Raw genomic sequence first — 15,447 nt, 5'->3', positions numbered from 1 at the left:
ATAGTTTCAGCCCCAAGCCCCAAAACCCAGCTTTAATCGCAGCCCTGAACCCCAAACCCCATCTTTAATCCCAGCCTCAAGCCCCGAAACCTAGCTTTAGTTCCAGCCCTGAGCTCCAAACCCCAGCTTTAATCCCAGCCCTGAGCCCCAAAACCCAACTTTAATCCCACCTCCAAAACCCGTCTTTAGTCCCAGCCCTGGGCCCCAAAATCCAACTTTAATCCCAGCTTTAATCACAGAACTGGTGGCATTCGCTTGTTTTTCAGATTGTCCCCAAATTCCAGGCTTATCCCGTGCCACGGGGCACACGGAGGGGCCAAGGAAATGGGGCTCCTGACACCAAATCACCCCAAAATCAGAACCCTGCTGGCCCACGGCAAGAGGATCTGCCAGCACCTGGAGGGGAAGGCCAATTTGGGTCAAAATACTTGTTTTCAATGAATATTTGCCAGCACGTGGCACCCTGAGGTGCGGGGACCCTGTGGGGAGCAAGTTGCTCACAAGGAACTCCCAATTCCTCTTAAAAACACCAAAAACGTGGCTGATGCGCAAAAATGTCACTATGGGAGGAGGTGATGGGGATAACGGAGAACGTGGGGTTTCTCCTCCCAAAACTGTGGTATTTTGAGGTGAAAATACCCCAAGGATGGGGTTTATACTCTGCATTTTCAATGTGTCACATCATCAATAATTCCCTTTGCCTTGACCCCAGAACAGGCGCCAGGAAGGTTGGTGGTGGTTTATTTGGGGTGTAACCACCATTTTTTGGAGAACAAAGTATCAAATGATCCCATTTTTCATCCCACCCAACCTCCGCCGTCCCAAATATTGGGGGTTTGTTTTATTTTGGAGAATAAACCCATTGTCCCCACAGCCACGTCCAGTGCTGAGATAGGACTGAGCTTTACGAAACCTGAGCGCTTCGGGGCAAAGGAGCCGCCACGGAAAGAAGAGGAGACGTCGAAATGGGATTAAAAACCCACAGGGTGAATAATTTCGGAGCTCGTGGACATTGTGAGTTGGGTTCGGCGGTGGGAGGTTGAGCTGAGCTCAACCTAAAAATGGGGGAGAATCGGGGTTTTCCCCCCATTTCCCGGGAGGAGGAGACCACACAATTATGGAAGAAAAAGAGTGAAGGAAAAGAGCGTCTTGCCGCCCGACGCTAATTAACTAGTGAGTAAATGAACGTGATTTGAGGCAGACTGGGCAGCGGGTTCGCTCCCCGCGGTGGTTTCGGGCCGGTTCTTTGGCCAAAACCCGGCGGAATGAGCCCAAAACCACCGCGGGGCTGCGGGACGCGATGGCTGCGCTGACCAAGGCTCCGGGAATCCCGTCCCGACCCGCGTCGGCCGAGCCGAGTGCGCCCCCTCACGGCAGCGGCCCATTCGGACCAGAAAGGGGGAAAATGAAGGGGCGAGGGGCACCCGGAGGGGACATCGGTGGGACAGCGGCCGCGGGACACGCGTGGGTGTGTCCCCGAGTTGTCGCAGCCGGCGCTGAAGCTGGAAATGGTTTATGATTTCGGTGAAGAAGGTAAAGGGAACGTCCCCAGCTCTGCGATTTCGGTTGTGGTAACCCCGAAATGATGGGGATCGGCCCGTGCTGGACTTGGGAGTGGAGCTGGGGACACGGGGACACGGGGACACGGGGACACGGGGACAAGTGTCACGGGGGGAGGGACCCGGGGCTGGGCGGCAAATCGGGGGGGAAAGAAAATGAAAAATTAAAATAAAAAACAAAATAAGAATAAAATAAAATAAAAAGAAAACTAAAAATGAAAATTAAAAAATAAAATAAAAAATTAAAATAAAAATAAAATTTAAAAAATAAAATTAAAAATGAAATAAAAATAAAAATAAATAAAATACAAAATAAAATGAAAATAAAATAAAAAACTAAAGCTACAAATAAAAATAAAAATAAAATTAACATAAAAATAAAATAAAAAATGAAAATAAAAGTGAAAATAAAAAATAACATTAAAGTTAAAATAAAAAATAAAATAAAAATAAAAAATAAAATAAAAAAAATAAAAAACGAAAATAAAAGATGACAATTAAAAACGAAAACAAAAGATCAAAGCGGTTTGCTGAGGTTCCCGAAACAGGAGGGAGATGTGAACGGAGGGAAATTCCCGAGCGTGCCGTTTCCCCCGAATCTGCCCCAAATCCCCCCCTTGAGGACAAAATCACCCAAATCTGCCCCAAATCCCCCCGGTGAGGACAGAAACGCTCGAAATCCGCCCCAAATCAGCCCGATTTCCGCAGGAATCACCTCGCAAGGCTGGAGCGGGAACTGAACGCGATTCTTGAGGAAATACCCCATAAATGGGCGGGTTTTGGTGTGTTTTTGGGAAGTGGCAGGGCCGGTCCCGATCCCGGAGCAGGAACGTGGATCCCCGGGATCTGTGGGGCGAACCCGGGCTGAAAACTGGGGCGAAAACCCCAAAACCATAGACCCGGGCCTGACTCGGGGCAGCTCCGGGACCGGGCTTCCCGACAAACCCCCCCAATTTGGCAGTTCGGAAACGCGATTCCGCCCCAAATCTGGGGATCGGGCCACGCCCCAGGCCACGCCCCCTCGCCCCCTTCGCTCCGCCCCCCGTTGCCGGGCAACAGCCCCAGGAGGGGCGGGGCGGGGCGAGCGTGGTGAGTGACAAGGAGATGAGTCAATCACAGCCCGGTGGGAGGGGCGTGTCAAGGGGTGCCCGCCCACTCTGGGGAAGCCGCCCCGCGCGTCACGTGGGGTGGGCTGGGTTATGCAAATATATGTAAAGTGTGTGTTAATTAGGTGTCTGCGGGGTGACCGAGAAGGGGGGCTCATAAGGCGTGGGGGGGGGGCGGGGGGGAAGGAACACGGGGGACACCGTTGGGGGGAGATGAGTGGGACACGGAAATTGTGACACGGCGGGGGCGGGGGACACGGAAGGGGGGTGGGACACAGGATGGGGGACAAGGGAAGGGGAGCACGGGGTGGGGGGGGGCACTGGGGTGGGACACGGGGCGGACACGGGATAGGGGACACGCGGGGACTTGGGGAGGACACACGGGAGGGGACACGGGTGGACACAGGATGGGGGACACGGGAGTGGGACACGAGGGGGACATAGGAGAGGGGACACGGGAAGGGAAGCATGGGGTGGGGGGGACACTGGGGTGGGACACGGGACGGGGGACACGGGGGGAACTGGGGAGGACACACAGGTGGGGACACAGTTTGGGGGACATGGGAGTGGGACACGAGGGGGGACACAGGAGAGCGGGCACGGGAAGGGGAACACAGGGGGGACACTGGAGTGGGACACGGGGGAACACGAGGGACACGGGCGGGGTCGGGGGGCGGGCCCAGGGCCGGGGGGCGGGGCCGGTCCCTCCCACGTGCGGAAGCGCCGCGCGGTGGCCCCGGAGCGCAGGTGGGTCCCGAGTGTCCGTGGAGGGGATACCCGTGGAAAGTGGGTTCCCCGGGGATGGGTGACCGTGGGGTGGGGGCCTCTGTCCCCCCGTTTGTCCCCCCGTGTCGCCCCGTATCCTCCGTGCACTGTGTCGCCCCCACGCGTCCCCCGTGTCCCCTGACCACTCTGTGTCCACCCCGTATCCCCCGCGTGTCCCGTGTCCCTCCCTGTGCCTCATGTCCCGCCCCCCGTCTCCCTCTCATGTCCCCCCGTATCCTGCGTGTTGTCCCATGTCCCCCCACTTAGCCCCCCATGTCCCCTTTTGCCCTGTGTCCCCCATGTCCCGTATCCCCCGTGTCCCCCTCGTGTCCCCCATGCCCCCCCGTGACCCCTGTCCCCGTGTCCCCCTCCGTCCCCCCATGTCCCCCGTGTCCCCCCCGCGACTCTTTTCAGTTTTGTTTCCCCGAAGCCGCCGCAGCTTCTGCTTTCGGGGCGGGTGACGCCCCCGCACCCCCGCGGGGGGGGGACGGGGCTGGTGACCCCCCCACGGCCACCCGGGGAGGGCGTGGACCCTGGGGACACGCGGGGGGGCTGGGGGGACACCCGGTTCCTGTTTCGGGGCTGGGGTGGCAGGCAGGGGGTCACAGCTGGACACTCGTGTCATGAGAGCTGGGCAGGACCCAGCCTGTCACCCGTGTCACCAGAGCTGGGCAGGACTCAGCCCTGTCACACGTGTCACGAGAGCTGGATGGGTCTCAGCCTGTCACCTGTGTCACGAGAGCTGGATGGGTCTCAGCCTGTCACACGTGTCACGAGCTGGATGGGTCTCAGCCTGTCACCTGTGTCACGAGAGCTGGATGGGTCTCAGCCTGTCACCTGTGTCACGAGAGCTGGGCAGGACTCAGCCTGTTACCCGTGTCACCAGAGGTGGACAGGACTCAGCCTGTCACACACGTGTCATGAGCTGACCAGGTCTCAGCCCTTGTCACTCACACGTGTCACGAGAGCTGGATGGGTCTCAGCCTGTCACACGTGTCACGAGAGTTGACCAGGGCTCAGCCTGTCACCCATGTCACGAGAGCTGGATGGATCTCAGCCCTGTCACACGTGTCACGAGAGCTGGATGGGTCTCAGCCTGTCACCTGTGTCACGAGAGCTGGGCAGGACTCAGCCTGTTACCCATGTCACCAGAGGTGGACAAGACTCAGCCCTGTCACACACGTGTCACGAGCTGGCCAGGTCTCAGCCCTTGTCACTCACACGTGTCACGAGAGCTGCATGGGTCTCATCCTGTCACACGTGTCACCAGAGCTGGCCGGGCCTCAGACTGTCACACATGTGTCGCGAGCTGGCCAGGTCTCAGCCCTTGTCACTCACACGTGTCATGAGAGTCGGCCTGGCCTCAGCCCGTGTCACACGTGTCACGAGAGCTGGATGGAGCTCAGCCTGTCACCCAGGTCGTGAGAACTTGGGGGGGCTCAGCCTGTCACACATGTCACGAGAGTTGGCCAGGGCTCAGCCTGTCACCCGTGTCACGAGAGCTGGATGGGTCTCAACCATGTCACCCGTGTCACCAGAGCTGGGCAGGACTCAGCCCTGTCACCCGTGTCACCAGAGCTGGGCAGGACTCAGCCCTGTCACACGTGTCACCAGAGCTGGATGGGTCTCAGCCTGTCACCCGTGTCATGAGAGCTGGATGAGACTCATCCCTGTCACACGTGTCACGAGCTGGATGGGTCTCAGCCTTGTCACACATGTCACGAGCTGTCCCGGCCTCAGTCCTTGTCACACGTGTAATGAGAGCTGGATGGGTCTCAGCCATGTCACCCGTGTCACGAGAGCTTGACAGGACTCAGCCCTGTCACACGTGTCACTAGAGCTGGGGAGGGCTCAGCCTGTCACCCGTGTCACGAGAGCTGGATGGGACTCATCCCTGTCACACGTGTCACAAGCTGGATGGGTCTCAGCCTTGTCACACGTGTCACAAGCTGCCCCGGCCTCAGTCCTTGTCACATGTATCATGAGAGCTGGATGGGTCTCAGCCTTGTCACACGTGTCATGAGAGCTGGTCGGGGCTCAGCCTGTCACCTGTGTCACGAGCTGGATGGGTCTCATCCCTGTTACTTGTGTCACGAGCTGGTCGGGGCTCAGCCTGTCACACGTGTCACGAGAGCTGGATGGGTCTCAGCCTGTCACACGTGTCACGACCTGCCCAGGTCTCATCCCCACCTAGGACCAGTGGCTGCCCCAGTGTCCCCAGCCCCATGTCCTCAGCCCTGTGTCCCCCAGGCCTGTCTCCCCCAGTGTTCCCAGCCCTGTATCCCCAGCCCTGTGTCCCCAGCCCTGTGTCCCCCATATCCCTATCCCAATGTCCCCGGTGTCCCCAGCCCATGTCCCCATCCCCGTGTCCCCAGTGCCCCCAGCCTGTGTTCCCCGGTGTCCCGACGCTGTGTCCCATGTCCCAACGCTGTGTCCCATGTCCCGACGCAGTGTCCCCATGTCCCCATGCCGTGTCCCCATGTCCCGATGTCCCCATGTCCCGACGCCGTGTCCCATGTCCCGACGCCGTGTCCCCATGTCCCCATGCCGTGTCCCCATGTCCCGATGTCTCCATGTCCCAACGCCGTGTCCCATGTCCCAACGCCGTGTCCCATGTCCCCATGCCGTGTCCCCATGTCCCGATGTCCCCATGTCCCCATGCCGTGTCCCCATGTCCCGATGTCTCCATGTCCCAACGCCGTGTCCCATGTCCCAACGCCGTGTCCCATGTCCCCATGCCGTGTCCCCATGTCCCGATGTCCCCATGTCCCGACGCCGTGTCCCATGTCCCGACGCCGTGTCCCCATGTCCCCACGCCGTGTCCCCATGTCCTGATGTCCCCATGTCCCCACGCCATGTCCCATGTCCCCACGCCGTGTCCCCATGTCCTGATGTCCCCATGTCCCCATGCCGTGCCCAGCCATGGACCCCCCGCGGCGGGTGCGGCTGCGGCCGTGGCTGGTGGCCCAGGTGAGCAGCCAGCGCTACCCGGGGCTGCGCTGGCTGGACCCCGAGCGGCGCCGCTTCACCATCCCCTGGCGCCACGCCACGCGCCACCCCCACGGGCCCCCCGAGCACGACACCATCTTCAAGGTGACCGGGGACACGGGACGGGGGGACATGGGGACACGGGGTGGGGGTGATGGGGACATGAGATGGGAGACATGGGGGCATGAGATGGGGGTGATGGGGACATGGGATGGGGGGACATGGGGACACAGGATGGGGGTGATGGGGACATGGGATGGGGGGACATGGGGACATGGGATAGGGGAACATGGCATGGGATAGGGCTGGTGGGGACATGGGATGGGGGAACATGGGGAGGTGGGATGAGGGTGATGGGGGCATGGGATGGGGGGACATGGGGACATGGGATGGGTGTGATGGGCTGGGACACATGGGGACCTGAGATGGGGATGATGGGGACATGAGATGGGGGGACGTGGGGGCATGAGATGGGGGTGATGGGGACATGGTATGGGGGGACATGGGGACATGGGATGGGGGGGACATGGGAACGTGGGATGGGGGTGATGGGGACATGGGATGGGGGGGACATGCGGACATGAGATGGGGGAACATGGGGGCATGAGATGGGGGTGATGGGGACATGGAATGGGGGGACATGGGGACACGGGATGGGGGAGACATGGGGACATGGGATGAGGGTGATGGGGACATGGGATGGGGGGACTTGGGGACATGGGATGGGGGTGATGGGGACATGAGATGGAGGGGACATGAGGACATGAGATGGGGGGACATGGGGACACAGGATGGGAGGGACATGGGGACACAGGATAGGGGGACATGGGATGGGGTGATGGGGACATGGGATTGGGATAATGGGGGACATGGGATGGGATGACAAGGGGGACACAGAATGGCGGTTACAGGGGGGATGTGGGGACATGGGGACACAGGATGGGGGTGATGGGGACATGAGATGGAGGGGACGTGGGGATGTGGGATGGGGATGAGGACATGGGATGGGGGTGATGGGGACATGGGATGGGGGGACATGGCATGGGATGGGGGTGGTGGGGACATGGGATGGGGGGACATGGGGACATGGGGTGGGGGTGATGGGGACTTGGGATGGGGCGACATGGGGACACGGAAGGGGAGTGAAAAAGGGGACATGGGACAGGGGTGATGGGGTGACCACAGGGACGCAGGATGGGGTGACAAAGGGACATGGGATGAGTGGGATAGTGGGAGGGGGTGGGACATGAGAACAAGGGGACACAGGATGGATGTGCCAGAGGTGATGGGGTGACAAGTGGGACCTGGGATGGGGGTGTTGGGTGGCACAGGGGACATGGGACAGGGGTTATGAGGCAATGGGGTGGCAGGGGGACTCTGTGGCGGGTGCTGGGACACAGGGTCCCCATGTTGGGCTGCTGGGTGACTTGGAGTCCCCAGGTTGGGCTTCTGGGACATTGGGGTGACACGGAGTCCCCTCCCAGGCTGGTGGGATGTTGGGGTGACACAGGGTCCATGTGATGGGTGCTGGGACATTGGGGTGACACGGGATCCCCATGTTGGGGTGCTGGGCTGACTTTGGATCCCCAGATTGGGCTGCTGGGACATTGGGGTGACACAGGATCCTTGCGTTGGGATGCTGGGGTGACTGGGGTGTCCCTCTGAAGGGTGCTGGGACATTGGGGTGACACTGGGTGACCAGGTTGGGTGCAGCGGCTCTGGGGTGACACGGGGTCCCCTCCCAGGCTGATGGGATGTTGGGATGACACGGGGTCCATGTGGTGGGTGCTGGGACATTGGGGTGACACTGGGTGACCGGGTGGGGTGCAGCGGCTCTGGGGTGACATGGGGTCCCTCCTGGGTTGGTGGGATGTTGGGGTGACATGGGGTCCCTGTGGTGGGTGCTGGACATTGGGGTATCACGGGATCCCCATGTTGGGGTGCTGGGGTGACTTGGGATCCCTGCACCAGGTGCTGGGACGTTGGGGCGACACTGGGTGACCGGGTGGGGTGCTGCAGCTCTGGGGTGACACGGGGTCCCCTCCCGGGCTGGTGGGACATTGGGGTGACACTGGGTGACCGGGTTGGGTGCAGCGGCTCTGGGGTGACACGGGGTCCCCTCCCGGGCTGGTGGGACATTGGGGTGACACTGGGTGACCAGGTTGGGTGCAGCGGCTCTGGGGTGACACGGGGTCCCCTCCCGGGCTGGTGGGACATTGGGGTGACACTGGGTGACTGGATGGGGTGCAGCAGCTCTGGGGTGACACGGGGCCCCCTCCCGGGTTGGTGGGACATTGGGGTGACACTGGGTGACTGGATGGGGTGCAGCAGCTCTGGGGTGACACGGGGCCCCCTCCCGGGTTGGTGGGACATTGGGGTGACACTGGGTGACCGGGTGGGGTGCTGCAGCTCTGGGGTGACACGGGGTCCCCTCCCGGGCTGGTGGGACATTGGGGTGACACTGGGTGACCAGGTTGGGTGCAGCGGCTCTGGGGTGACACGGGGTCCCCTCCCGGGCTGGTGGGACATTGGGGTGACACTGGGTGACTGGATGGGGTGCAGCAGCTCTGGGGTGACACGGGGCCCCCTCCCGGGTTGGTGGGACATTGGGGTGACACTGGGTGACTGGATGGGGTGCAGCAGCTCTGGGGTGACACGGGGCCCCCTCCCGGGTTGGTGGGACATTGGGGTGACACTGGGTGACCGGGTGGGGTGCAGCGGCTCTGGGGTGACACGGGGTCCCCTCCCGGGCTGGTGGGACATTGGGGTGACACTGGGTGACTGGATGGGGTGCAGCGGCTCTGGGGTGACACGGGGTCCCCTCCCGGGTTGGTGGGACATTGGGGTGACACTGGGTGACTGGATGGGGTGCCGCGGCTCCGGGGTGACACAGGGTCCCCTCCCGGGGTGCTGCCCCCAGGCGTGGGCGCAGGAGACGGGGAAGTTCCGGGAGGGGGTGGACGCCCCCGACCCCCCCAAGTGGAAAGCCACCCTGCGCTGCGCCCTCAACAAGAGCCGCGAGTTCCGCCTGCTGTTCGACGGCACCAAGGCCACCCCGCTGCGCCCCTACAAGGTGTACGAGCTCTGCGAGGGACCCCCCGCGGGTACGGGGACGGGGACGAGCGGGGACACCGGGGTCACAGCCCCCGCCATGGCCAGTGCGCCCCGAGACCCACGGGGACCCTGCGCCCCCAAAGCTCCAGCACCCTCTGAAGCATCGGAACCCCACAAAACCTCAGCACCCCATGGGGTCCCAGGACCCCAAAGAGAGCCTGCGCCCCATGAGGTTCCAGCACCCAGCAATATGCAGCACCCCAAAACTCACCAGCACCCCAAAACTGCCCAGCACCCCATAAATACCCAGCACCCCAAGAGGTCCCGGCACCCATCTATGTCCTGCACCCCATGTGTCTCCGGAACCCCCCAGGCATGTGGCACCCCAGAAAGTCCCCAGCACCCCACCAGGACTCTGCACCCCATGGGTCCCCAGCACGCCATGGAGCTCCAGTACCCACAGGGACCCAGCACCCCACAATTCCCCAGCACTCCATGAGATCCCAGCACCCAAGCATATGCAGCACCCCAAAACTCCTCAGCACCCCAAGAGGTCCCAGCACCCCGTAAGGCCTCAGCACCCCATGAAACTCCAGCACCCACAAGGACTTGACACCCGATAACTCCCCAGCACCCAAGAGGTCCCAGGACTCCATAAGGCCCCAGCACCCCAAGAGGCCCCAACACCCCACAAGGACCTGACACCCCACAAGAACCTGACACCCCATGACCCCCCACACCCCCAAATCCCCGTGTCCCCCAGCCCGTCTGTCCCCTGCAGATGACGCGGATGAGGATGACTATGGCTGCGAGGAGGAGGACGATGACAACCAGGTACCTGGGGGGGGACACCCCCAAACTGGGGACACCCCGGGGGGTCCCTGTCCCCCCACCCCATAACCACCGCTCTGCTCCCCCCAGCTCCAGGGAATGATGTCGCTGAGCATCAATGGTGAGGGGGGCACTGGGGGGCGTGGGGTGCAGCCCCCAGAGGTTTTGGGGGCCTATGTGCACCCCATGACCCCCCACTGTCCCCCAGACCCCCAGCATGGGGGGGACCTGCTGCCCCCCTACCCCTGGCCTGAGGAGGACCCCAACTTCGGCACTGGCTGCCCCCCGGGGCCCTTCGTGCCGCCCCCCCCGGCACTGCTCCCCGGGGACGTAGGGGGCACCCACGGGACCCCCGAGCTGCCCCCCGCCCCCCAGACCGGGCCCCCCTTGGGGCCCCCGACCGCCTGCCCCATGGCCCCCCTGGAGCATGGGACCCCCAACCTGCTCATCAGCCCCCACATGCTGCCGTGTGAGGAGAGGGGGGCACTGGGGTGGGGTGGCTGGACATGGGTGGCCATGGGCGTAGGGTGGCCGTGGGGTGGCTGGATGGGGTGGCCATGGGTGTAGGTTGGCCATGGGGTGGTTGGATGGGATGGCCATGGCTCTGGGGTGGCCATGGGCTGGCTGGATAAGGATGGCCATGGGTGTAGGGTGGCTGGATGGTGGTGCCCATGGGCATAGGTTGGCCATGGGGTGGTTGGATGGGGTGGCCGTGGGTGTAGGGTGGCCATGGGGTGGTTGGATGGGGTGGCCATGGCTCTGGGGTGGCCATGGGGTGGTTGGATGGGGTGGCCATGGCTCTAGGGTGGCCATGGGGTGGCTGGATAAGGATGGCCATGGGTGTAGGGTGGCTGGATGGTGGTGCCCACGGGCATAGATTGGCCATGGGGTGGTTGGATAGGGTGGCCATGGGTGTAGGGTGGCCATGGGGTGGCTGATAGGGGTGGCCATGGGTGTAGGGTGGGTGGATGGGGGTGGCCATGGGCAAAGGTTGGCCATGGGATGGCTGGAAGGGGGTGGCCATGGGGTGGTTGGACGTGGGTGGCTATGCGTGGGGTGGCTGGATGGTGGTGGCCATGGACATGGCGTGGTTGGACATGGATGGCCATGGGTGTGGAGTGGCTGGATAGGGTGTAGGTTGCCCATGGGGTGGTTGGACGGGGTGGCCATGGCTCTGGTGTGTCGATGGGGTGGTTGGATGGGATGGCCATGGGCATGTGGTAGCCCTGGGGTGGCTGGACATGGGTGTCCATGGGTGTGGGGTGGTTGGACATGGGTGTCCATGGGGTGGTTGGATGGGGTGGCCATGGGCATGTGGTGGCCATGGGGTGGTTGGACATGTGTGTCCATGGGGTGGTTGGATGGGGTGGCCATGGGCATGTGGTGGCCATGGGGTGGTTGGACATGGGTGTCCATGGGGTGGTTGGATGGGGTGGCCATGGGCATGTGGTGGCCATGGGGTGGTTGGACATGTGTGTCCATGGGGTGGGATGGCTGGAAGCGGGTGTCCATGGGTATGTAGCTATGAGTGTAGGGTGGCTGGATGGTGGTGGCCGTGGGCATGTGGTGGCCGTTGGGGTTGGGTGGTAGTACGTGGATGCCCATGGCTGTGGGGTGTCCATGGGTGTGGGATGGCTGGTTGAGATGTCCATAGGTGTGGTGTGTCCACAGGGTATGGAGTGGCCATGGGGTGACTGGGTGGGGTCTCCATGGGTGTAGGTTGCCCATGGGGTGATTGGACATGGGCGTCCATGGGTGTGGGGTGCCCATGGGGTGGCCATGGGCATGTGGTGGCCCTGGGGTGGCTGGACATGGGTGGCCATGGGCATGTGGTAGCCATGGGATGGTTGGACATGGGTGTCCATGGGTGTAGGGTGGTTGGACATGGGTGTCCATGGGGTGGTTGGATGGGGTGGCCATGGGCATGTGGTGGCCATGGGGTGGTTGGACATGGGTGTCCATGGGGTGGTTGGATGAGGTGGCCATGGGCATGTGGTGGCCATGGGGTGGTTAGACGTGGGTGCCCATGGCTGTGCGTCCCTGAGGGCGGCTGGATGGTGTGTCCATGGTGTGGTCCCCACTGGGCCATTGACACCCACGTCCCTCCACCAGTGACCGACCTGGAGATCAAGTTCCAGTACCGGGGCCGCCAGGTGTGCGTCCTCACCATCAGCAACCCCCACGGCTGCCGCCTGTTCCACAGCAGCCTGGAGCCCACGCAGGAGCAGGTGGAGCTGTTCGGGCCACTGACGCTGGAGCAGGTCCGCTTCCCGGCCCCCGACACCATCCCCAACGAGAAGCAACGCTTCTACACCCACCAGCTGCTGGACGTGCTGGACCGGGGGCTGATCCTGGAGCTGCAGGGCCAGGACCTCTATGCCATCCGGCTCTGCCAGTGCAAGGTCTTCTGGACCGGCCCCTGCGCCGGCCCCCCCACCGGCCCCAACCCCATTGAGAGGGAGAAGAAGACCAAGCTCTTCAGCCTGGAGGGGTTTCTCAACGGTGAGAGGAGATGGTGGGGAGGGGGTGTCCTCCTGTGACCCTTGGGGAGATTGGATGGGGTGGAGGGATCAGCTGGGATGGGGGGACACCAACGGGGATGTGGGGACACCAGGCTGCATGTGGGGACCTGATGGGATGAGGGGACAAAGATGGGATGGGGGACAGCAAGCAGCCCAATGGGGACCTGATGGCATTGGGGGACCAAGCTGGGACGGGGGGACACCAGCTGGAACGGGGGTCTAGGTTGGGGTGGGGTGACCCCAACAGCCCATGGTAACCTGATGGCACGGTGGGACACCATCCATGGTGGGACACTAACTATCGTGGGACACTGTGGTGGGACACTATGGTGAGACGTCATCCTTGGTGGGACACCATCCATAGTGAGACATGATTTATGGTGGGACACTGTCTATGGTGGGACACTATGGTGGGACGTCATCCTTGGTGGGACACCATCCATCGTGAGACATGATTTATGGTGGGACACTATCTATGGTGGGGCGTCAACCACAGTGGGATGTAATCCATGGCGGGACACTATCTGTGATGGGATGTCATCCATGGTGGAACGCCATCCATGGGGGGACGACATCCATGGTAGGACACTACCCATGGTGGGACCCTATCCATGGTGGGACGCCATCCATGGTGGGACCCTGTCCATGGTGGGATGCCATCCATGGTGGGACACTATCCCTGGTGGGACCCTGTCCATGGTGGGACGCCATCCATGGTGGGACACTACCCATGGTGGGACACTATCCCTGGTGGGACGCCATCCATGGTGGAACCCTGTCCATGGTGGGATGCCATCCATGGTGGGACACTACCCATGGTGGGGTGTCATCCATGGTGGCACTGGGACCACATGGCATCACCGCAGCCTTGGGCCCCCCAGGCCTCATCCTGTTCCAGAAGGGCCAGACCTCCACGCCGCCCCCTTTCGAGATCTTCTTCTGCTTCGGCGAGGAGTGGCCTGACCAGAAGCCCAAGGAGAAAAAACTCATCACGGTGCAGGTGAGTCGCAGGGCCACCCCGGGGTGCCGGTGTCACCACGGGGGTGTGACGGTGTCCCCCACGGGGTGTGATGGTGTCCCTCACGGGGTGTGGTGTCCCCCACGGGGTGTGCCAGTGTCACCACGGGGTGTGACGGTGTGACGGCTCTCGCAGGTGGTGCCGGTGGCGGCGCGGCTGCTCCTGGAGATGTTCTCGGGGGAGCTGTCCTGGTCGGCCGACAGCGTCCCCCTGCACATCTCGCACCCCGACCTCAAGGACCGGCTGGTGGAGCAGTTCAAGGAGCTTCACCAGCTCTGGCAGCACCAGCAGCGGCTGCCGCCGGCCCCCCCGGCCCCCGACCCCCAAACCGGGGCCTGGGGGCTCCCCCCATGACACCGGGGACACGCACGGCGTGGCCACCACGCGAGGGGACAACCCCGCTGCGTGCCCATGGGTGACCCCGCTGGTCGCATCGCTGTCCCCACCCCCTGGAGATGCTGGATTCACCTCCCCACCCCCCCACAGTTTTGGGGACATGCACAGCGTGGCCACCACGCAAGGGGACAACCGCGGTTGGGTCACCCATGGGTGTCCCCGCTGGTCCCATCGCTGTCCCCACCCCCTGGAGATGCTGGATTCACCTCCCCACAGTTTTGGGGACATCGGTGACATGCACAGCGTGGCCACCACACAAGGGAAGAACCCTGGTTGGGTCACCCATGGGTGGTCCCATCGCTGTCCCCACCCCCTGGAGATGCTGGATTCACCTCCCCCCAGTTTTGGGGTGAAAGAGCAAGAAAATGGATCTGCACTGGAGTCTGAGCCCCTCCAGGGCTGGGGACAGTGGGGGGAGGGCTGGGGACAGGGCTGGGGACAGTGGGGACAGGGCCACCCAACACCAGACGTGACCCCAGAGAAGAACCAGCCCAGAATTCGGCTTTTCATTTGTTTTTTCCATTTTTTTTGGTTGTTTTTTATTGTTTTTCGCCACGACGGCTCCGCCCCCGCGGGAGCAGCTCCCGCCCGGGCCCCCCCGCTCCAGCCGGGCCCAAACCCAACCACATAAACCCCAAAATACTTCAAAGAAACCAAAAACTGAAACTTCCAAAAAAAGCAGCAAACCCAAATATAATATTTCTATATTGAAAGAGTCCGTCCCGCTGCGGCTCCTGGGGGCCCCGCGGGCAGGACGCGGGGAGGGGGACGGACCCCGCAGCCACCGGCTTTTCCTAAATCTATTTAAAACCCCCCGTTTTCTTTCCTGAAATAACTTTTTAGTGTTTGTGTGTTGGTTGTTTTTCGTAATGATCGTATTTTCCCGTTTCACAGAGTTTTTCGGCTCCGCTCTGTGGTTTCGCTCCGCTGGGCGGTGGCGGGTTTGGGGGGTTTTGGTGTGTTTTGTTACTTCCCCCCCTGGGGACGCGGATGCGCGGGTCCCGGAGCCGCTGTCCTGCCCCGGCTCTGGGGACGCGCTGGAGCGAGGGACGACCCCCGGCCGCCGGGACCGCGGCTCAGTGTGGGACACATTCTCGGGATTTTTCTTCGTTTTCTGTCTTCTAATTAAAAGACATTCCTGGGGGAGGGGCCGGGGGTCAGTCCTTGCCTGGGGTGACACGGCTGCAGTGTCACCACAGGGCAGGGGA

General features: G+C 62.2%; 2 protein-coding genes across 3 annotated transcripts in view; one reads left to right on the top strand and one right to left on the bottom strand.

The window, feature by feature from the left end:
* The first annotated feature begins 3,298 nt into the window (after positions 1-3,298).
* On the top strand, positions 3,299-15,090 carry IRF5 (interferon regulatory factor 5). 2 transcript variants are annotated; one of them, XM_065049396.1, is made up of 9 exons: positions 3,299-3,412; positions 6,351-6,523; positions 9,339-9,522; positions 10,254-10,306; positions 10,394-10,424; positions 10,512-10,772; positions 12,416-12,805; positions 13,707-13,825; positions 13,979-15,090. In XM_065049396.1, exons 2-9 carry the CDS (start codon positions 6,353-6,355, stop codon positions 14,195-14,197), a joined length of 1,428 nt encoding a protein of 475 aa, XP_064905468.1. In that variant the 5' UTR covers positions 3,299-3,412; positions 6,351-6,352; the 3' UTR covers positions 14,198-15,090. The 2 variants fall into 2 exon arrangements, with proteins under 2 accessions (XP_064905468.1, XP_064905467.1); XM_065049395.1 differs by having other exon boundaries at positions 10,236-10,306.
* Positions 14,743-15,447, bottom strand: part of TNPO3 (transportin 3) — a 35,600-nt gene continuing 34,895 nt past the window's right edge. The window contains exon 23 of the mRNA XM_065049394.1: positions 14,743-15,377. The gene's annotated coding sequence lies outside the window, so the exon portion shown is untranslated. The remainder of the gene's footprint in view (positions 15,378-15,447) is intronic.

This window comes from Columba livia, chromosome 1 (assembly GCF_036013475.1).
Source record: "Columba livia isolate bColLiv1 breed racing homer chromosome 1, bColLiv1.pat.W.v2, whole genome shotgun sequence".
In the NCBI taxonomy this organism is placed as follows: Eukaryota; Metazoa; Chordata; class Aves; order Columbiformes; family Columbidae; genus Columba; species Columba livia.
This window is presented reverse-complemented; position numbering and strand designations above follow the sequence as displayed.

What these genes read in the sequence shown, in the direction of transcription:
- IRF5 (XM_065049395.1), top strand. Translation starts at nt 6,353, where the DNA reads ATGGACCCCCCGCGGCGGGTGCGGCTGCGGCCGTGGCTGGTGGCCCAG. An exon ending in CAGCCCCCACATGCTGCCGT is followed by an intron (nt 10,773 to 12,415) that starts GTGAGGAGAGGG and finishes TCCCTCCACCAG; the next exon opens with TGACCGACCTGGAGATCAAG. An exon ending in AAAAACTCATCACGGTGCAG is followed by an intron (nt 13,826 to 13,978) that starts GTGAGTCGCAGG and finishes CGGCTCTCGCAG; the next exon opens with GTGGTGCCGGTGGCGGCGCG.